The 20,434-nt window shown below is 54.8% G+C and overlaps 8 protein-coding genes across 8 annotated transcripts; 4 read left to right on the top strand and 4 right to left on the bottom strand.

Moving 5' to 3' along the window:
- Window positions 1-410: 410 nt before the first annotated feature.
- On the bottom strand, window positions 411-1,125 carry CHGG_04750 (uncharacterized protein; the record flags this gene model as incomplete). Its single annotated transcript, XM_001223963.1, has 4 exons — window positions 411-710; window positions 795-859; window positions 982-1,008; window positions 1,095-1,125. The coding sequence occupies 4 exons, from the start codon at window positions 1,123-1,125 to the stop codon at window positions 411-413; spliced, it is 423 nt and encodes a 140-aa protein (XP_001223964.1).
- Window positions 1,126-2,883: 1,758 nt separating this feature from the next.
- On the bottom strand, window positions 2,884-3,486 carry CHGG_04749 (uncharacterized protein; the record flags this gene model as incomplete). Its single annotated transcript, XM_001223962.1, has 1 exon — window positions 2,884-3,486. The coding sequence occupies one exon, from the start codon at window positions 3,484-3,486 to the stop codon at window positions 2,884-2,886; it is 603 nt and encodes a 200-aa protein (XP_001223963.1).
- An 874-nt stretch (window positions 3,487-4,360) lies between these two features.
- On the top strand, window positions 4,361-5,820 carry CHGG_04748 (uncharacterized protein; the record flags this gene model as incomplete). The annotated part of the gene is made up of 4 exons (XM_001223961.1): window positions 4,361-4,406; window positions 4,465-4,473; window positions 4,743-5,095; window positions 5,335-5,820. The coding sequence occupies 4 exons, from the start codon at window positions 4,361-4,363 to the stop codon at window positions 5,818-5,820; spliced, it is 894 nt and encodes a 297-aa protein (XP_001223962.1).
- A 519-nt stretch (window positions 5,821-6,339) lies between these two features.
- Window positions 6,340-8,833, top strand: CHGG_04747 (uncharacterized protein; the record flags this gene model as incomplete). Its single annotated transcript, XM_001223960.1, has 5 exons — window positions 6,340-6,520; window positions 6,590-6,910; window positions 6,964-7,899; window positions 8,180-8,682; window positions 8,804-8,833. The coding sequence occupies 5 exons, from the start codon at window positions 6,340-6,342 to the stop codon at window positions 8,831-8,833; spliced, it is 1,971 nt and encodes a 656-aa protein (XP_001223961.1).
- Window positions 8,834-9,575: 742 nt separating this feature from the next.
- Window positions 9,576-10,207, bottom strand: CHGG_04746 (uncharacterized protein; the record flags this gene model as incomplete). The annotated part of the gene is made up of 2 exons (XM_001223959.1): window positions 9,576-9,974; window positions 10,079-10,207. The coding sequence occupies 2 exons, from the start codon at window positions 10,205-10,207 to the stop codon at window positions 9,576-9,578; spliced, it is 528 nt and encodes a 175-aa protein (XP_001223960.1).
- A 3,396-nt stretch (window positions 10,208-13,603) lies between these two features.
- On the top strand, window positions 13,604-14,398 carry CHGG_04745 (uncharacterized protein; the record flags this gene model as incomplete). The annotated part of the gene is made up of 3 exons (XM_001223958.1): window positions 13,604-13,768; window positions 13,940-14,011; window positions 14,150-14,398. The coding sequence occupies 3 exons, from the start codon at window positions 13,604-13,606 to the stop codon at window positions 14,396-14,398; spliced, it is 486 nt and encodes a 161-aa protein (XP_001223959.1).
- Window positions 14,399-15,351: 953 nt separating this feature from the next.
- On the bottom strand, window positions 15,352-16,449 carry CHGG_04744 (uncharacterized protein; the record flags this gene model as incomplete). Its single annotated transcript, XM_001223957.1, has 5 exons — window positions 15,352-15,579; window positions 15,692-16,006; window positions 16,059-16,202; window positions 16,259-16,364; window positions 16,433-16,449. 5 exons carry the CDS (start codon window positions 16,447-16,449, stop codon window positions 15,352-15,354), a joined length of 810 nt encoding a protein of 269 aa, XP_001223958.1.
- Window positions 16,450-17,662: 1,213 nt separating this feature from the next.
- CHGG_04743 (uncharacterized protein) lies at window positions 17,663-19,835 on the top strand (the record flags this gene model as incomplete). The annotated part of the gene is made up of 3 exons (XM_001223956.1): window positions 17,663-17,679; window positions 17,755-19,433; window positions 19,486-19,835. 3 exons carry the CDS (start codon window positions 17,663-17,665, stop codon window positions 19,833-19,835), a joined length of 2,046 nt encoding a protein of 681 aa, XP_001223957.1.
- Between the last annotated feature and the right edge of the window lie 599 nt (window positions 19,836-20,434).

The following is a 20,434-nucleotide window of genomic DNA, read 5'->3' as shown; positions in this document are numbered from 1 at the left end:
ATACTACCACACCCTGTATGCGCTACACTTCACGCAGACGGACACGCCATATTATAAGATTGGTATCAGCATCGCCCAACGCCGCCTTGATGCCCCTTGCCACGAGAAACCGGCCGGTGACCCATTTAAAATCGTCCCAAATCCTTCCCTTTTCCCGTATCCTCTGCGCCGGGTGGTGTGCGAAACGAACCAGTGATTAAAGCGCCTCGTCCAGGAAACTCCAAAACCCGATATCGTGCAGTCTTTCGAGTCGTCGATACAGCCGTGAACATCCCCCACCGCCGCGGCGGCGGCAATCCAGCCAAAACACCCAGCCCGCCCTCCCCAACAAACACACCTAAACACACAACCACACCCAAACTTCCATATTAAACACACTCACACCCACACCCGTCACTCCCCCAACCCCCCTAAACAGGCAACTCCGCATTCCGCCGCTCCCCCAACCCCACCCGATCCACCACCATACCAATATACGGCCCGACCACGGGCACGTTGCGCGCGAAGGTGGCGATGGTGCCCAGGAAGTCGCCAAACAGCACCAGGATGCCGTACAGCTCGACCAGGAAGCCGATCAAAGGCCAGCGCAGCAGGATCAGCGCCAGCCCGCCGAAGAAGGCCGCCGTGCCCTTGAGCTTCTGCTTGCGCGCGAAGAATAAGGCGGTCTTTTGCGGGCCGATGATGATGGTTAGGCCGATGAGGAAGAGGATCTGTGAGGGAGATGGGGGGGTTAGCTGGCTGGTTTGGGGGCCGAAGGGGGGGGGGGGGGGGGGTTGTTGGAGCGGGGAACTGACGTTGCCCATTGCAAGCATGGCGCGGTCAAAGAAGAGGAGCACGCCGGCTATGAGGAAGAAGCCGCCTGTGGGAAGAGAACGTTAGTCGTTTGTTCTCGGATCGCGGGAAGGGGGTGCCGTGTTGGAGCGAGGTTGCGCGGCGTCGGTCGAGGGAAAGGGGTGACAAGGGATTGAGTCGTGAACGTACCGCCGGAGCAAAAAGCGACCCCGATTTCTGGACGGAAACAAGGTTAGTTTTCTTCTTTTAGGTTCCTGCCTTTTGCGACCAAGCGTAGACCTGGGGGGAAGGGTGCAGTGTACTTTGCGAGTCTGACATCCACATGGTCGGCATCTTGTCGGAATGTGAGGGGGGAGGCAGAAAGTGGAATGGTGTGTCGATGTACCCGGTACAGGCGCTGAATATGGAGATTGTAAGCAGGAAAGGAAGAAGATTGTTCTCGTTTTTCGAGTCTTGTTGCGCCGCGCAATTCGAGACACGGAAAAGGGCTAACAACCTCAAGCCGCCAAGGCGACAGATTGCCGTTGCCAGGAACCCTAGTCCGGCAGGCAAGTCAAAGCGTGACGCCTCTCATTGGACAAAAGCTGCAGCTCTGGGTCCCCTTATCTGGGCGCTTCGATGTTTTCATGGTGTGGAATTTTAACCTTTTGCAACGAAACTTGCAACTAAAATTCGTTTGGCTGTTGAGATGGGACAAACAAACGTTCATACTTTCTCTCCGCTCAAGGCGAGAGAAACGCATGTTATTACTTCAATGAGCCTAGGCTTGCTTCATTGCAAGCTAAACCAGCACACGTTGTCCTTCATCCGAGGTTTCAATGGTTGGTTTAAAAGCCCAGCAAGGTAGGTAGGGTCTTCTCTTCATCAACTATGCTTTCTCAACTTGCCGCGGCGGCTCCAGCACTTGCTGGGGCAACTGAGTTTGGTTCCTCTCCGTCCTCTCTCGGTGGTCTGTCGAAACATCAAAGGCATATAACAACCTGATCACGATTAAGCCGGAGCGTCGACTGTCATCTTTCTGCCGAAAGGCAGCGAGTGCGTAGTTGGGGTTTGACTTTGTTGGTCGTACATATATAAAACACACATCCTGTGCAACGACCGCCCTCACGGCCGGGATGTCTTGATGACCTTCTTCATCCCAATCCATCTGTCAGCGCCAGGCTTGATTCAACCCCAGTAGCCAGGATAGACCCATCCCTGTATCAAACAGCCCTCCTCCCATCAACCCGTCGCGTGTCGGAGGTATTCCCAAATGGGCAAAGGCGGCCAGCCGAAAATGCTCGAGCCTGTGACGACCAGTGCGGCGAGGACCGACATAAGACTCGCATACCAATACACCGATGCCTTTTCCTTCCCGAGAAGCACCTCGTTTATTTTCCTGAGCACCCGCAGCCATATTGGCTTCCTGCAGCCGCGGCGTGGTTAGTCCTCAGAATCCGGAATTATCAAGCTGAGGAGGGCTTACGGCGAGTATTTTTCGTGCATGGCGGGCACGGGCGGGATCGGGTGGTTGGTCGGCAGCAGTGGGACATCAGTCCGAGCGCTTGGGGTGGGCGTCACAATCCCAGATGGGATGAACGAGGTATGTCGCGCAAAATCCTGGGTTGAGGGGGGCGTTGCAGGTTCTGGGACGGGCTGCCTAGATGGGGACCCGAAGGGCGAGGCGTCCATTGTCAATCTCTGGACTTGACGGCCGGGTGCTGGGGGTGCGTTTCGTGTCCGATCCACGGTGCAGCAAGGAAACGGGGCTGTTAATAGTTACTCCAAATGAGCATGATGAACTAGTCGATGAAGCTCGCGGTTTTCCCTCGATCAATAAATACTGCTAGACGAGAGCTTGATGGTGGAATAGCCTGGTTGGCAGCTGAATGCGCGGTGCTGCCAAAAGTAGGGCAGCTTGGCCACGGAGGCAGTCGCGAGCCTGAGGGAGTAAGGCGAGCGCGACTTAAATTTGGGGTTTTCCGCGCAGGGCAATAACGGGGAGCGTAACCCAGAATACACTTTGTCGAACATCATAAAACATATATCGTGGAGTGGATGGCCCGGCAGCAACCACGCTCTGAATCCGGCCGTCGCACTCTTTCCTCGGGCTTATTTCAGAACTGTATGCGCGCCTCTCGCCTCCAAAAATTGCTCCCCAACACCCTGCGGTAGAGTCCTGATCATGGCAAACACCTCCCGATTGTGGTACCTTATCCTGGTTTTGGGATCCATGTAGGGCGCTGGCAGACCCGTCACGTCGCAGTAGTGCTTCAGCGGCGCAAGACTGGGCGCGCTCTCAATGTTGGTGTAGGTAGCTGTGGGCGCTGAGGACACTCCATTTGGCGGTCGCGTGGACGCAGATAGCGTCTTCTCAAGGACAAGCTTGGACAAACTGCGCGACGCCTGGGCCAGGTTCGGCTGGAGGCTGGTCGAGCCGCTCGAGGAGGGAGCTGCTGGGGTTGACGCGCCGCTGGTGGAGAGACCGTCGTTATCCTGCAGTGGGGTCGCTGCACCGCTGTTATCTTGGGGCGTCGCGATTACAGAAGCTTCCTTGCGCGAGGCATCGCCTAGAATGGCTTTGATGTTCTTGTTACGGCGTTGGTTGGGGCGCCAGTGCGGGTTGCGGAAGGTCTTGTGGATTGAGTGGATGTCGAGTTGCTCGATGAGTTCCTGGTGCGCAGCCTGCGCGGCTAGGGCTTCTGGGTTGGACATTGTGGGCGATCGGGGAGACGGCGCGTGTTTCGGTACGGCTTGTCGGTGGGGGAGGAACTGGTTTGAGAATGGAAGCTGAGGGTGCCAGAGACGAACAGACGGGATTCAATGTCTCGGTTCCTGGCTGCCAATCTTCACCGCTCCGGGAATTCGCACTGTCCCCTGACGCTCCTAAGCATTGTGGGGTGGGGGTCTTTGGCTGCTGAGTTCCAGGCCTTTGCATCAGCAACAACAACAGAAGAACACGGAAAAGAGATAACCAGGCTTGATAGTCACTACAATGGTAAACTGCCTCCTCCAATTTGATTCCAGTAAGTTCCACTAACTCCCAAGTAGGAGAGTCCACACGAGCATCAGCAGAACCTGCTTCTATCGCGCATCATCACCAACGTGGTTCGTGATCCGCCAAGGGACGTCTAAGCCGCCATACTCATCAAATTCGAAAATAGGAAAAGTTGAACGAATCCATCGTTGTGATGAACAAAACTCTACAAGTAAGTAGCTGGCAAGCATTGAACGTTGCCTGACATTGCTTCTAATGTTATCGACAGGATATCAACATCCAAAACATGAACATTGAGCTAGTGGCTCAAATGTTCAAGAATTACCAGTCGAACGTCCTGTTTCACCTCGAGGGTAAGTACGATTTGACTCATAGGGAATAAGTTTACTAATCGAGAAAAATAACTAGCCACGGACAACTTGAAAGAGCCGGTATAACGAACCACAAGCCGAAGTAGATAGTGAGAGGAGGTTATCTTTAATCCGAGACATCTTAACAGTGTTCTTGCCTCATCCCAGCCCATCCACCAAATAAAGTGTGTTCCGGCCCATGAAAACAGAAATTAGATCTCTAATGAACCTCACACTAACAATGTTTACGGTTTCCATTGACCTTGGTCTCACCATTAGGTGCCTCCGTAAGTAGCCGACCATAGATTCTACCATAAGCGCTATGAAACTGGCAAAAATCTGTAGATTCGCACGGTGAGCCGTGTGCGTAGTTGGCAGAAGACCGTCCTGCCACAGATCTGTGGTGCAGTCGCCAACACTTGGCTCGAGATGCTCAAGCCAAGGTCTTGAGAACATTCCCCACACTCACCGTCAATCATACCCTTCGTGGTCTCCGAGCTTCCCATTCGGATCCGTCCCCGGCCTTCCCCCTTCACTTCTCAACATGATTGACCCCAGATCACGGCTTTGGGCGGGATCTGGCAACTTGCTCAATGGAGGACCATACACCTGGCACGTCACAGACTTCGACCAGAGGAGGACCTTTGCAGTCACATATGCACCCCCTACCCCCGTTGAGGATACCGAGACAACAGAGGACATCTGCATCAACAAGCTTCGGAAGCACGTGAATCAACTCGGGGATGGTGTTTTCGGCATCCGTTTCTCAGAGCCTGATGGACCCTTCACCTTGTTGACAGAGCGAAAACATGATCGCACATACGCTGTCAACAACTATTCTCTGTCTGCTTTGAAGCTCAATTTCCCGGTCAAGACCATCTGCTTGTCAAATCTGACGGAGCTGGACCGCTTGGGCCACCAAGTCGACTTGGTGTCTTACCAGAAATCACCAAGTATTACGGGCATCGCCCCCCAAGTAACAAAGGCTGCCTTCAAATACTGTTCATCGAGAATGGGATGTTTCGGAAATGGTATGAACTTAACAGTTGGAGTCGACTTCCTCGTGACCACCCGCATATCGTTCCATTTGACTCGGTTGTCCTAGACCCTCATACCGGAGACATCGTTGGGTTTACCACCTGTTACATACCCGGGGGCACCCTGCACGATACCAATGCCACCATAAGGCCGTTTTGTCTTCGATGATTCCGCCAGCTACTGTCCGTGGTGGATGACCTGAACTACCGGTATGGAATGATGCACCAAGACATTGCGGCACGAAATCTGGTGATTGATGAACACGACAATCTCCGCATCTTCGATTTCGACCATTCCATCATGATCGGGGAGCATTACACGCCAGACCGTGATGACATCAAGAGTGTCATCTTCACGCTTTACGAAATCATCACGTTAGATGAGGGGTCCCGTGAGGTCCCGCATGAAAAGCAGGACGCCGAGGCAGTGCTGGGTATGAAGTGGGAGAAGCACCCCGAAGTCAAGCTAGATGCCGACGTCGAGGAATTTAGGAATATCCTGGACTTGTGGGTTAGGGAGAGGAAGGCGAAGGAATTCTTCAAGCCCACAGATACTTGGGTGCGCTGGCCTTGGATGCCCGAGACGCCCACTGTGGCCTTACCAACTCTTGACCGAGACGGAAAGCTTACGGGGACCAAGATGCAGGCCCTCGCGCCATACTGAGAAGATATCTGGTGCTCATGGGGCAGGGGTATTGGAACTGGGAAAGGCGTGCAAGCTACAATTCAGCGGAAGCTTTCACGAAGGACGAGGTTGTTAGGGAAGAGGCGAAGTCGGGGTTCGCCGCCGAGTAAATACATGTTGTCCACGGAGGTGTACTTGCTTTGGCAGTGGTGAGAGCGATGAGCCAAGCATGCCATCCGAGCACTGAGTGGACCCGCACAGTGCGTACGCGTCGCGAAAGTTGTGTGTACTGTAATGTACCCTCACTCAACCGCGGGATGAGGTTTCGAGCTTCCTGTGTAGCTTTCGAACACCAACACACCAGCTCAAGGCGGCAGCGGTATTCGTGGCGACCTCATCTTTTACCCCGGTTACGAAACAACGAATCACAGTCACCCAAAACCGTCCGTCCCCCATGACCAAAATGCGCCCTTCAATGCTCAAGCATTAAACCGACCGTAACATCGTTCTTCTATCAGCGAACACTCCGATCCGGCGGTCACAGCCATCCATCGAGCCATGGCGCCCTCCGCAATCGAAGAGACAGTCAACCGAAGGGAGGCCTGGAAACACCTCCCTCCACCGACCGTGTATCCGGTCAAGGAAGCCAAGTTCGATAAGTATCTTCCGCCGCAATTGGACGGTAGAGAACGGGCTTTGGCGCAGCCAGACGGACAAGCTGTGATCGTCATCGACAATGGTAGGCAGCCCCGGGTCCTACAACCTGCCCTACCTCCAGATGGCTGACGCGCGCAATTGTGCCTTGCAGGCTCCTCCACCGTCCGGGCAGGCTGGTCGTTCGAGGACAAACCGCGACTAGCAATCCCTCCGATCATGTCTAAGTACCGAGACCGCAAAGCGGGCAAGACCTTCTCGTTCGCCGGCCAGGATTGCTACGCCGACACCACAGCGCGAGGACACATTCGCAATGCCTTCGAAGCCGGCACTGGCATTGTGAGCAGCTGGGATGTTGTGGAGCACGTTCTCGATCACGTCTTCATCAAGCTCGGCATGAATGGGGTGGAGGGGGGCATTGACATGCCCATCGTCATGACCGAGGCCGTCGCCAACCTCCCATACTCGAGGAAAAGTGCGTAAAATGCCGGATTCCGCATATTTTTGCCACTTGCTAACTTTGCGAAGCAATGAGTGAGATGCTTTTCGAGTGCTACAACGCGCCTAGTGTCGTCTACGGAATCGACTCCCTGTTTTCGTACCGCCACAACCGAGGCAAGACCGGTCTCGTCGTCTCTTCGTCCTACAGCGCAACACATCTAATCCCCGTCTACGACTCCAAAGCTCTGCTTTCCCAAGCGATACGACTGAACTGGGGCGGCTGGCACGCCGCAGAATACCTTCAGAAGCTCATCAGGCTCAAATACTATACCGGGTTTCCTGGGAAACTTAACTCTTCACAGGCCGAGAACATGGTTCGAGATTTCTGCTACGTATCATTGGATTATGATCAAGAGGTGGCGCGCTTCATGGACTGGACCGGGCTCGAGGACAGAGAACGCATCATCCAATACCCATACACGGAGGAGGTTGTTGTGCAGAAGACGGAAGAAGAACTGGCCCGAATCGCCGAGAGGAAAAAGGAGAGCGGCCGGCGTCTTCAAGAACAGGCCGCCAAAATGCGCTTGGAGAGGTTAATGAAAAAGGAACAGGAGCTTGAATACTACAAGGACGTCCAACGCCGGATCGCCGACCAGAATAAAAAGGAGACAAAACGGCTGCTAGATGAGGCCGAAGTCAAGGACGAGGCGGGGCTGGAGCGTATGATTCGGGAACTAGAAAAGTCTATCAAAAAGGCCCGGACGAAAGACCTCGGCGGTGAGCAAGAGGAAGAGCAAGCAGCACCCGACTTCAGCCTCCTCGACGTGCCCGACGATCAACTCGACGAGGCCGGCATAAAACAAAAGCGCCAGCAACGCCTCCTCAAATCCAACCACGACGCCCGCGCCCGCGCCAAAGCCGAAAAGGAAGCCGAAAAGGCCCGCGTCGCCGAAGAAGCCCGCCTCGACGAAGAGCGCCGCGTCAACGACCTCGAGGGCTGGCTCGAAGAGAAACGCCAGGCACGTCTCGCCAAGCTCGTCTAGATCAAGTACCGCGACCGCCTCAAAGCCGACCTCGGCAACCGCAAGTCTCTCGCCAGCAAATCCGCATGAAAAACATCGCCACCTCGCTCGGACGGTCCTCAGGGCCGGAGCCGCAAGCGCTCCGCGAGGGACGACGACGACTTGGCGCGACGACGCGATGGGGGATACCGCAGTGTACCATGGCGCACAAAGCGATAGCGACGACGAGACGCGAGGCGCGAGAGACTGGAGCGCGTGCGCGCCTCGAGCCGACTCTTGAGTACGACCAAACTCGATACGACCAACCCTCGACGCGCAAAGACTGTCCAGTCCTCCTCACGCCTTCGCTACGAGCCCGCCCTTTGACCGGCCTCGCCCGCCGAGACCCACCGCCTCCACCTCAACGTCGAGCGCATCCGCGTCCCCGAGTCCTCTTCCAGCCCACCGCCATCGCCGGCGTCGACCAGCCGGCATCGTCGAGATCGCCGGCGACATCCTCACCCAGCGCCTCCCTGCCCTCGGCTTCGCCGCCGCCTCCACCGACGACTTCCTGCGGGACGTGTTCCTCACGGGCGGCAACGTGCTCTTCGAGGGGTTCGACGAGCGCCTGCGCCGCGGCCTGACCGCGCTCCTGCCCGCGGGCGCGCCGCTCGCCCTGCGTCGGGCGGATGATGCCGTGCTGGATGCGTGGCGCGGGGCGGCCGGGTGGGCGGGGACGGAGGAGGCGAGGAGGGCGAGGGTGAGTAGGGAGGAGTGGTTGGAGAAGGGCGGGGAGTACCTCAAGGTATGTTTCTTTTTTTTTTTTTCCCTTCCTGTTTTCTCCCCTTTTCTTTATGGGGGCGCGCGGGGTTGTTGCTGTTGTTGTGGTGTGTTGTGGGTGGTTGCTAACCTACCTGTGTGATTAGGAACATGACCTGGGGAACGCCTTTGCTTGAGGGTATGGATGTGGATATCCGGTGTGTGTGGTTGGTTGGCTTGTTTTTGGTCGTGACGAAGCAAACACAGGTAAACAGGTAGCTCGGAAATTGGAGTTCTTGGGTTCCGATGGGCGGGGGGTTTATGGTATGGATTCGGCGCTATCGCGATTGCCGTAGAGAAAACAGACTTCGTTTGGAAAGGATGCGTACCGTCCGGTCCGAGTCCGAGGCCGCGCCGTGTTTTCTACTGGTCGAGAGGGTTGGTTCAACTAATTTGGCATTCTTCATCAAAACACCAGAAAACAGGCACCTCGCTGCCAAGAATACCTGATTTGATACTTGTTTTGCGCCGTGGCCAGACAAACGGCCTTGCTAAGCCATAGCGGCAGGTATAACAGAAGGAATAACTCAAAAGGTCTAGTCGTCTCCCAGCCCATGCCCCTAGAGCTCGCCCTCTTCTCGGCACAGACCATAGGGTAAAGCCGTAAAATACATAGGTCAAACAGGTAGAAAAAAACAAGGCAACAGCCTCCCACCCAACGCTTGCGCCAACCCCCTCAGCTAAAATGTATCAAAACGCCCGGGCAAGAATTGGTTGGGAACGACAATCCCCTCCCATCGAGACTACGAACCTCCCAAAAACAGTACCGCCGCTCATCTCAAGGGGCAGGGCCATATCAGCATGGCCCCTTGAACGGTGGCCCCTTGGAACGGAAACCGGAAACTATGCGTCGCGGCTGCCATAATAGGCGCCCATGCTCTACATCGGGGCTGCTGGCAAGCCGTCCGGCCCACCGTCGGCTTGTAGCTGGCGCGTAATCTCCTCGGCCGTCCTGTCGTCGTCGGTTCGGACGGGCCCGTAGGGGTCGCGACCACCAAGATGTTCGCCCCGTGTGAGGCCAGCGACGGCTTGCGCTGCTACCTCGACCTGATTAGGGGCGGGGGCAGTGGCGTTTGTGGGTTGAGAAACCTCGGGACCGCCGTGTGATGGTTGGCCCTGAGCGATCGGATGCAGGCTGATGCCGGGAGGCGGCTGGGGATACTCGCCTTGGGTGTCCAGTAAACGAGACTGCAGGCGCAGAATATAATCTCGTAACGCATAGTTCTCGGCCTGGAGCGTCTTGGAGGTGGACTCCAAGTCACCCAAGTCCCGAACCTGCTGTTCGAGCTTTTTTATGTACCCTTCTTTTCGTTGGCGGAACGCCCTCTGCGGCGCGCGGCTTGGTCAGCATTTTACGTAAGGAGGAGGTGTTGTTTACTAACCTGAGCAGCCCGGTTTTGTGCGGCCCGTTTCGATTGGGACAACTCCCGTTTGGCTTTCCTACCGTCTGCGCTATCCCCAGGAGATACTGGCCCCATGGCCTGAGGGACAACCGCAGGAGGGCCCGACATGGCAACTGCCTGGTTAGTATGCGGTACGCCGCTGCCAGGTTGGATCATATTAGGGAGTGGGGCGTAAACAGTAGCTGTCGGGGGTGGTTCGTGGCTTGATCGCAATTCGGGGTGAATATCAGCCTCGCTTTGTGGAAATTGCGGGTGGTGGTTGTACCCATGCGGTAATGTCGCTGGGCCGGGTGAACTCTTGACCCCGGACCCGTCGGAAGCCGATTGTAAATGACTTCCAAAGCTAGGTGGTTGTGTGTAAACGGAGGGATCCGTTTGAGCAGGTGTCGGTGCGGCTACAGGATGCTCGCGAGCACCTAGCTCTGATACCATGAGACTAGTCAGTATATCAAAGACCAGCACGAGGTCAAAGAGAAGCAGGTGCAGCTAGGATTGATGGTCGGGCCGAAGAGAAGGGGGGGGTTGGAGTCAAAACAAGCGAATCGACTTGATCAACTTGGCAGGCGGGAAAGGAAAGGCTTAAACCCTAAAATGGTAGCGAGTCGCATTTGAGGACCTGGATGGAAAACGAGGAGTGTGGTAAGAGCAATGGATGCAGCCAGGGTCTGTGGAGGATCGGGTCGGGGATGGACAGATTATAAATCCAACCGCTTCGCCGACGCAGATATGGGTGTATCGGAAACAACGACGAGATGTTCACCGATGGGGAACTCTCGCCGATGTTCCTGCTCTCCGCTGTCTCGATGGGGAGTTGAATTCAAAGAAAGACTGTGGGAGAGGAAGGGTGAAGAAGAGCGAGGCGGAGGGAACAGCGCTGGCTGTTGCTCTCATCTCAGACAAACGACTTACAAGATGCCGCGGGATGGTGTGCTCAGTGTCTAATTGGTAACTTGGGGGGAATTAGGTAAGGAAGACGTCGGGGCGGGGGCAGGGATGGAGGCCATTCTTGTAGCCAGCGGAGTGAGCAGCAGCAGAAAGGCGCTGTGGTGCCACTGTGGTGCCGTGGGAGTGGACGTAGAAAAAAGGGAGTGGGTCCGATTTTGGGATGACGATCCGAGATGACAGGGAGGACGGGAGCCCGGAACAGGGGAGTGAAGAGCAGGCCAACCTAACATCATGGGATGGAGATGTGTAATGCCAAACGGTAGGCTAGTTTGGGTGCTGAAGGCGTTGCCCGTCACCGAGTGATGATGCCTAGAGATGGGAGGCACCCGTTGAAGCTTTCCCGTCTTTCCCGTCTTTCCCGTCTCTCCGGTATCAGCGCAGCGCCCTCGCACTCGGCCCTCACTAAAGGACCTGCAGCGGGATCTCTTGCATGGACAAGGCAACAGCGATTGAAACACGCTGCATTGTGCATATCTCTTGCGCGTCTGCGTGAATTCCCCGACGGCGGTAGTGTTGCATGGGGGGCAGGGCATGTGTATGAACTGTGATCTGGGCAAGGGCTAAAAAGGGAAGGAAAAGGTCACCACTCACCAATGCCAGCGTTGTTCGACATGATGCGAACGCAGTTCCTGACTCAGCAGCGCGAATCACCCGTCCAAGATGAGAGTGCGAGTTGAGCTTGGCTGGTAATTAGGTAAGGAGGAGCGCTGCTGACGATGCTTCGGCTCGTGGCTCAACCTTGCTCTTGAGTTATGTCAGCATCGCGTATGGGTGAGGCTGCGCAACCTGTTTTGGTAAACGAACTCTTGTTTCGCGACCCCAAAAAATCCGAGTGGCTGGGTCAGAAGGGACGCGACGCAGCAGTTCCCGATTTAGGCTTGGAGATCTTGGTACTGTCTCGCTGGAGGTGATGTATAAGGCGGAGGGATGGATGATTGTGTTCCGACTTTGCCTGGTCTTGGAGAGGCAAGCTACCTAAGTCGGTACTTAGGCAAGTGCGGAAAAGAGTGGGAGCGATCGCCCAGAAAAAGTAGGAACGGTTATGGAAGGAAGGACAGTTCGCTGGGTTCCTGCTGCACGGAGATTTCGGGCTGGGATTTAATTAGGTGCTGTGGTCTTCGAGGGAGATTATCCGAAGTTCAGTGAAGGCTTTCAATGTGTTGATAGCATCAACGCGATCCGAGTCGGCGGTTTGAATGTTGAGTGCTTTGTCAGCAGTTGTTGGATGGAGGATGGGTGGATGGCAGCGAGGTGCTTTCGGGATTTAGCTCGCGCGGGGTGGAAACATGCGAGCATGCGGGATGAGTCCATCTCACGTCCACAGGGCGAGGTTGGTCTTGGCATAAGCGAAGAATTTCTTCCGAGCACCGACCGGAATGGATGGCCCCACCTTTCCAACAAAACTCCGTCGGGGAAGACCCACATGGCTTTCCCAGTCCAAATGTTGCGTAATCACATCTCGAGCATCACATCTCATCGTCGAGGTTTGTCGCAACGCTTTCTCCTCAGGGGGGGGAAGCAGAAGGTAAAAAAGAGGAGAAAAGTGTAAATGAACGCACATACCAAAACTAACTCACATGATTCCATGCTCAATTGCCCCCCTGAGCTGAGATCAGTAATCCAGACCGCAATTCAAGAACAGGGAGTTATTCAGAGCAACATCACCAACCACCCGGATATAGAAAACCTTCCCTTTTGAGCCGTGGAGTCTTTCGGTGACTGGACATTGGCAAACAAAAACGTAAAAGACACCAGTAGCTGGGGCTTTAGTTTTGTGTTCTACCTAGAAAGGAAAGTTCGAACAAGGCTGCTGGTGTGAGCAGTCACCCAATAATTCGAGACATTACATTACCACTTTGTTAACTGTAGATTACCTAGCTTCCACCTTCCATCTTCGCATCACCTGCTTCGGGCTACGAGGACGACAAGGCCATGAATATCAGAAACAGACCCCATGCTCTCTGGAGAGATTTGGGGGCCCTCTAGGGGGTTATATCCAGCTCTATTTTAATATGTAATAGGACATGATGTGGTAATGACTAGGTATTCGTACTTGTGCCGATTGATGACGATGTTACTGTTGTGGGTAGAAAAGTAAAGAAGGGTAGAAATAAGTTCACCAAGCCCATCGTCACCCCCAAATGCGAGGTAACATTTGCGGCTGCTTTGGAGCTCCAAGCAAGTTCCATGCTTCAAATAGCACAGTTGTAAGATACCATACGGACTTACCGAATGCCGCAACCTCGGTGGGTAGACGGCGTATTGGGGTTTCCTGAATCTGTAAAAACGTAACTTTGGGTTTGCCTCCCCAAAGCATCGTCATCCCGGAATCATTCACTGTTCACGATGCGTCCATCGCTCATCCCGAGATTGAGGTCGTCATTACACACACCAAGATCAAAGCCATCATTACTCATCAGCCGCATGCCGAATCAGTCAGCGAGACACTTTTCCATCCTCATCATCACCCACACCTCACGACGAGGCACGAGCACAGCACAGCATCAACTTTGTCAACCGTTTAATCGACGCTTTACTTCTACGACCGCCAAGTCGGCCATGGCTGGTGCCTTGGAGCCCCAATTCTCAGCTAATGCAGACACGGGAAAGCTCGGAGTCTCCCTGTCCCCTCTCCTCGTAACCAATGGCGGGAGATGGTCCCTCTCGGTGGAGGGACAGGCACTTGAGCGCGAGTTTAAGTTCAAGACGTTTGCCAAGACATGGGTGAGTTACCTCGCACGCCGACCGCTCTCTGCTTGTCCATTGCTATGTCTTCATACCATACCGGCAAACAACCCATAGACACATTATTTCCCTTGCGTCTTATCATTCCACAGTTGGATCCTACGGCTTCCCACGGCCATATCCACACTGGATGGTGAACTAAACTGACAGCTTTACCAGGATTTCATGACAGCTGTATCTCTCCAGTGCAAGCTCAAGAACCACCACCCCGAGTGGTCTAACGTATGTCGTAACCATCCCGAGCCTAGGTCCATCCCATGCTATCACCCGCCCCTCTCATCAGGCACGCCCGCCTATGCAGTTCCCAGCCCCCACCTCTACCACCCTCCATCTGACTCTAACTCTACTAAACTCCCGTAGGTATTCAACACAACCTTCATCCGCTGGACAACCCACCACCCTAAAGGCCTCTCTGAGAAGGATATCGAGCTGGCGGCGATCTGCGACAAGCTGGCCACCGACTTTGGCGAGCTCGCCGTCGAAGGACTCCAAGGCCAACAACAAGAGCAGCAGCAGCAGCAGCAGGGAGAGGCATGTGGCTTGCCCGGCCTGGCAAACAGGGCGGTGGGATCCGCGGGGGATTGTTGCGTTCCCAAGAGCGCGAAGTGAAGTGAGGCATCCGTTGTGGGGACGCTTTCTCGACTCGACGCTCTAGCAAAGGGGAGTAGCGATAACCCAGCAGACTGGATCTGGATCTACTCCATAAACTTTGCTGAGAGCATGTAATAAAATGTAATAAAATCAAGGACGAGAGGGAATAGGACGACGAGCATGTAAGTAAGCAAGCAAAAAAGGACAACTTAAAACTCCAAGAGAAAATAGGAGGATGTGTAAGTTAGCAGAGAAATGCCAAGTTAGCGGAATAGCAGAAGCTCACCGGCTAGCCCCCTTCTTGTAGGGAGTTAGCCCGGTTACGAAACCCCTTGGGGTTTACTTCTGATTTGTTGGAAACACCAAGAGCCTGTTTTGGCCCTGGGGTTCCCCGACCGCCCACCCACTGACCGCTCGGCCATCTGGGGGGTGGTCGGTGATGGTTAGCAATTCGAAACGTTTTGATCGACTAGCGACAGCCCTACCGGGAGCCGATGCCGAGGCAGCGTTGTTATTCATCACCTTCTTCCATCATCGCGCCAATGCCTAGATAGATACTTGACTCGAAGAACGGACTGCAACGAGGCTGCAAGACATGGTGTGTTTGTTCTTTTTTGGATTAAAGTTTGGTAATGTAATGCCATATATACAAAACGGGTGCAAAATATTAGGATTAATGGACCGCCAGCCAACAACGCCTTTCAAGACTGCGTCATCCCGGTCTTTCTGCCTTCGTAGCAGTTGCTCTATAGCCCCAGTTATCGCGTGTTTCGTCATCACAGATGTCATATCCACCCTGGATGTCTTCCCCAGTGCACTTCCTCCTTCAAGCCCTGCCGATATCTATCCTTCTACGGCGGTCCAGCTCTTGTATCGTTCGTCTCTTTTCTCACTCCCAGAACGTTGTCTCAATTCAAGACGTTACCATTCTCGTCATGCAAGCTTTCGCTCAGCAGAGGAAAGCATGGCATTTACTGTGCCTTCTTGGCCCGGATTTCGGCCAACTTCCTCTCACGACGCTGCTTGCTGGCAGCCTCACCCGCCTCGGTGTCGAGGCAGTAGTCCCACCAGCGGAAGCTGGAGGCGTAGTTGCCGATGAAGCGCTCGTGGTGCAGGTCGTGGTGGTCGGCGCCGGCCCAGAAGGGCAGGATGCGGCGAAGACTCCAGGGGAAGTCGTAGCCGGAGTGGGCGTCGATGGCCTGGAAGAGGCGCAGGACGATCCACAGGTACATGGTGATGAGGTGCAGCTCGCCCGTGATGGAGACCCAGATGATGGGTGTTCCGACGATACCGAAGCCCAAGGAGCATCACCTCGATCGGGGACGCGTACTCGGCGGCGAGGCCGAACGGCGCGCTGTATGTGTGGTGCAGCTTGTGGATCGACTTGTAGAGCGGGCCGTAGTGCAGTGCCCGGTGCATCCAGTAATGCCAGGCATCCTCAACAGCGAAGAAAATGGCAATTTGCATTGCCATCTTCCAGGCCGGGGGAAAAGGGACGCCGTAGTCAAGACCGAAGTAGGTTGCGATGGGATGGAACAGCCAGATCTGGGGAAGCTCGACGGTGCAATGGCTGAGGAGGACGAGACCGGCGCACTCCCACTGTTCCTTCCATGTCGGTACCTTGGTCTAGAGCGCTGTTAGCGTGCATTTGGGGCTTTGAGGCGGCTGGAAGACTGACATTCTGAAGCTTATACTTGTTGAAGAATGGGATGGCATCGATGATGATCCACGGGAGGGACCGTCCGAAGTAGACAAACTCGTGCATGACGAAGCTCATGATACCCGTCGCGATCGTGTCATTCTGCATCCAGAGATACCAAGACTATGATCGAGTTAGCCAATGGTTTGTATGGCGAGAGCTGTCGCGGTTGCACGTACGGCCCAGAGGCGCTCGAAGACGTTCAGCTGGACATTGTACTTGGAAACTTCTTCGAAGACGGTCGTGATAGAAGCCGACGAGCTCAGACCGGAAATGGTCGAGTTCCTGCATTGCACCTTGTTAGTCCAACCTGGCGCGACGACGCGTCTGCTGGTGAATTGGCGGAAACTTACAGGACTGCGGACGCCATCTTGGGCGGTGCCGATAGCCTGGTTGCGCAAACGCGGCGTTGAAAGGAAAGGAAGGCACGCAGATGAAAGTTCAAAGAACTGGAACGCAGGCAAGAAAGAAGGAAGAGAAGAGACCACCTCGCAGGTCGATGATCTGTTGCACTTGGGAGTGGTGTGAAAGGAGAAGCAGCAGAAAAGGGTCAGGGGTGAAATGGAATTTTATTAACTGGCGGTTTGCAGTTAGGGTGTCAAGGATCCACTGAGCGAGTCGCGCCAGAATCGGCCCACCTGGGAACCAAGCGATCCGTCTCCCGGATGCCGCCAAGTGGAGATGTGGATCCCGGCTCATTGGCCGCCCGAGATCAGTTGAACACCGCGCCCAAGCTCCGGCTGACCGGTGCCTGCCAAGACCAACCATATGGATAGATCCATGTCCTTATGCAGGTATCTGTCACTTGCCCGCAAAGTGAAGTGTTTCTGATGGTGTGGGAGTTTTTGAAGACTCAACTCTAGAATCCTCGAAGACGGAAGCAACCCTCTACAATCGGGCCAAGAAATAGACCCCATATTGAGCTCGTTTACGAAAGCTACCACAAAGGTCTGGTGGCGTCCGTATTTAATATGCACGTAAATCGGATAATCCGAGATAAATAAGCAGATAAGCCATATTTAGAGCACGGTCAGCTGCCCCAAAACATCACTCCAGGTTGGTTTGACTGAGACCTTGGGGCAGGGCTATGAAATCATAATTCAAGTTTGGAAGCCACAGCCCAAACAAGTCTTGCATTCCACGTGGACACCAGTGGTTGTTTGTCTCATGCAGTCCTAGCAAATATTTTCTTTCAATTAATGAGCTGATAGGAATTGCTCTCTGCATTTGATTTTCCCACAATTTTCCTGCGAAAAGACACAGCAATACCCCTCGTTTTTTGGTTGTCCAACGGGCATCATCTCAACCCCGCGGGACCTCTGGCAGCTGGACAGCTACCCACAACCACCAAAATTTCTTGGCCCCAGAAGCGCCTCTCGGAGCTTACAGCACCCGGCCCAACTGGATGATCTGATCGGACTATCGGCCCATCAGTGTTGGAAATCTCCATGTTCTGGGGCCATTCAACTCGCCACCTTGACGCGTAACTCTCTTGAAGGGCGGGAACTGATTTTTAACGCGCATGCACAGCCCAACTCTTGGCTTCGGGAGTTGCGAAACCTCGGTTAGAGCATCATATCAAAATGTCAATTGTGGCCGAGTTCGTACTACCCTAGGAACCCCCCCCCCCGGTTTGGAGAAAGCAACATCGTTAACTCCGATATCCCACCTGTAGTCAGGTCCGCCGTTTGGATGCGCGCGTTGACCGGGTCTCTCTCGTGCCTTTGACACATGTGCAAGACCGTGATGGCGAGTTGCAAGCCACTGACGCCTCCGCACTCGCTTCTCCTCGCCTCAACGAACTCCTGGCCATCACCAAGGCCTTGTCGTCTGGTTCCATTTCGGGGGCTCACCTGTCATCGTCGCGGATCCAGAGGTTGCTCCTCCAATCCGGCCTGACCGAAGAGCTACCCTCGCTCGAGCTTCTCGAGGCGAAGAGCCAGTATGAGACCGACGTCGAGTGGCTCCTGGTGAGTAAGGCTACTGTGCAGACATATGGCCTCCTGATGAGCACCCTGCTCGACCAGATTATCCCGTTGAGCGATGACATCTGGTACTGGGACGAGGTGATGACCTCTTACCCATACAGCTTCGTCTATGCCGTGCAGACATCGCCGTTGCGCATGTGGAGATGGTCAAGGGAAGTGTATTCCGACAGCGTGCATCGCTTCCAGCGCCTGTACCGAGACGAGTTCCCTGGCCACGCATCCGAAGCAGAGGACATGTCTTTGGCGCAAGAGGACGGGAGTGACGCCACCCGCGAACTCAAAGGGTTCAAGACAATATACCCTTCGCTGTCCAGACACTGGTTTCAGTTCTATGGAATTGTTAGGCAGAGTGTCACGGAGCGGTCCATCGCTGATATCCAGCGCAAGATCCTCTCTCGAGTGGACATCGGCCGATCAGAAGCCCGCTCCAAGCAAAAGCGGCTGCGCAGACTCCGGGAAATGACAGCCACTGGACTGGGCGTGCTTATGGACGAGGGGCTCAACTTTGGCGTCACCGAGGAGACTAGCAACGAAGAGTGGAAGGGCATGCTGGAGCGGAGCGTTGCCCTCATGGATATGATTCTGCAATCCGTCGTCTACCTGGACCTCTCCGTCTCTGAATTCGAGGACAAAGTGTTCGCTGGTGTTGAAGAAGACCCCGAACTGTCGATTCACATGGAGGACTTGCATCCGGCAGAGAGACCCACCGTCCTCGCGCGACGGCTTCTCGGACTACTTGAGAGGGGGTTGCCTAACCACCGCGTTGCCATCACCGACCTAGCCGACGAGAATGGACGCCCGTCAAGACTTGTTAGGTATTGGCTCCCGGCCGCCGCCCTCCTCGTCTCGTCCTCCACGATCCTGCGCATCCTCATCAACAGGCAAGACGACATCGTAAACTGGGTCCGCGACTTCGGCGCCACCGCGCGCGACTTCTGGTTCAATTGGGTCATTGACCCGGTCCGCAAGATCATCGGCACCATCCGCCATGACTCCAACAGCGAGATCGCTATCATGAGCCGGGACAGCCTGAAGGCCGACCGCGATAGCCTCGAAAGAATGGTGGTTGAGTTTGCCATGGACAACCCCGATGTTGCCGTTGGAAACTCGTCTATTACCGATCTCGAGATTAACGATATCCGGTCCAAGGTCAAGGCCGGGGATGTGACGCCCGTTTTGAAGGCGTATGAGAAGGACATGCGACGGCCGATTGTGGGCGCCATCAAGGGGGATTTGGTTCGGTCGTTGCTGATCCAGGTGCAAAAGACCAAGGTCGACCTTGAGGTGGCTATTAGTGGTATCGATGCGTTGTTGAAGAGCCAGGAGTTGGTGTTTGGTTTTGTTGGGTTGACTCCTGGTGTTCTCGGTATGATTGATTAGCGTTCGCCACCACCATTGCTCATGCTAACAAGTTTTAGTTTCGATTGGCGTATTCCAATACCTCAGAACCGTCTTCGGCAGCCGCAAAGGCATGCGCCAGGGCCGGCAGGTCAGGCGCAGCGTCCGAGTGCTGCGCAAGATTGACCGGATCCTGTCCGAAGCTACGACTTCGCAAAACAACATCATCTCGTACCGTGACCACGGACTCTTGGTGTGCGAGGTTCATGTCCTGCGCGGGCTGGCGCATGACGTGCTGCCTGGTGACGTCGAGAAGGAGTTCATCGAAGACCTGGACGAACTGGCCAACCTCAAGGGCATCCAAGTGCAGATGAAGGCGCTAGAAAGGATCCGATGGGCCTACGCCGAGTGGTTGGGCGGGATGAAATAAGGGCTTGGGACGAGGGCAAACGGGAAGCGTATGGATGCGTCTATGTGATCATGATCTCGGCCAGCGGACAACATTTTGGACGGAAGCATTGGGTACAACGGTGTATGCAGCATTTTCAACGCATGGTAGGCGCATAGGTTACGATTAGAGCCACCAAGAAGCAAGAGAGGCGATTGTGCAACGACCTAACTACAAGCAAATCGCTGCGAAGGGGGTAAGGGGGTGACCAAATGATCGACGTGATACACCGAGCGCCACTCTCAGCCACTTAACATAATCTCGCACATTGCTTTCCGAGTGGCGTAAATGGCGGTTTCGTCCTGTGGTCCTTAAATTATGTGCGGTAAAATGGAATACTGTAAAGTGCAATACTGTGTAGAGCCCGAACCAACATCCAAGGTTCAAGCAGTGTTCAAGAGTTCAGCCATCCTTTGCTGTACGAAGTACGGGTTACGGTAAATACAGGAGGACACGTTGTGGCGTTCAAAGACCTATTCAGGTGGGGCAATTAACACCGGACCCCTGAAGCCCGCCTGTTGCCGGGCCTGGATGCGCCACTTCAGCAACTCGCTGTCTCACCCAACGATGCCAACCCAAGG

Source organism: Chaetomium globosum, genomic scaffold (assembly GCF_000143365.1).
Source record: "Chaetomium globosum CBS 148.51 scaffold_4 genomic scaffold, whole genome shotgun sequence".
Taxonomy (NCBI): domain Eukaryota; kingdom Fungi; phylum Ascomycota; class Sordariomycetes; order Sordariales; family Chaetomiaceae; genus Chaetomium; species Chaetomium globosum.
This window is presented reverse-complemented; position numbering and strand designations above follow the sequence as displayed.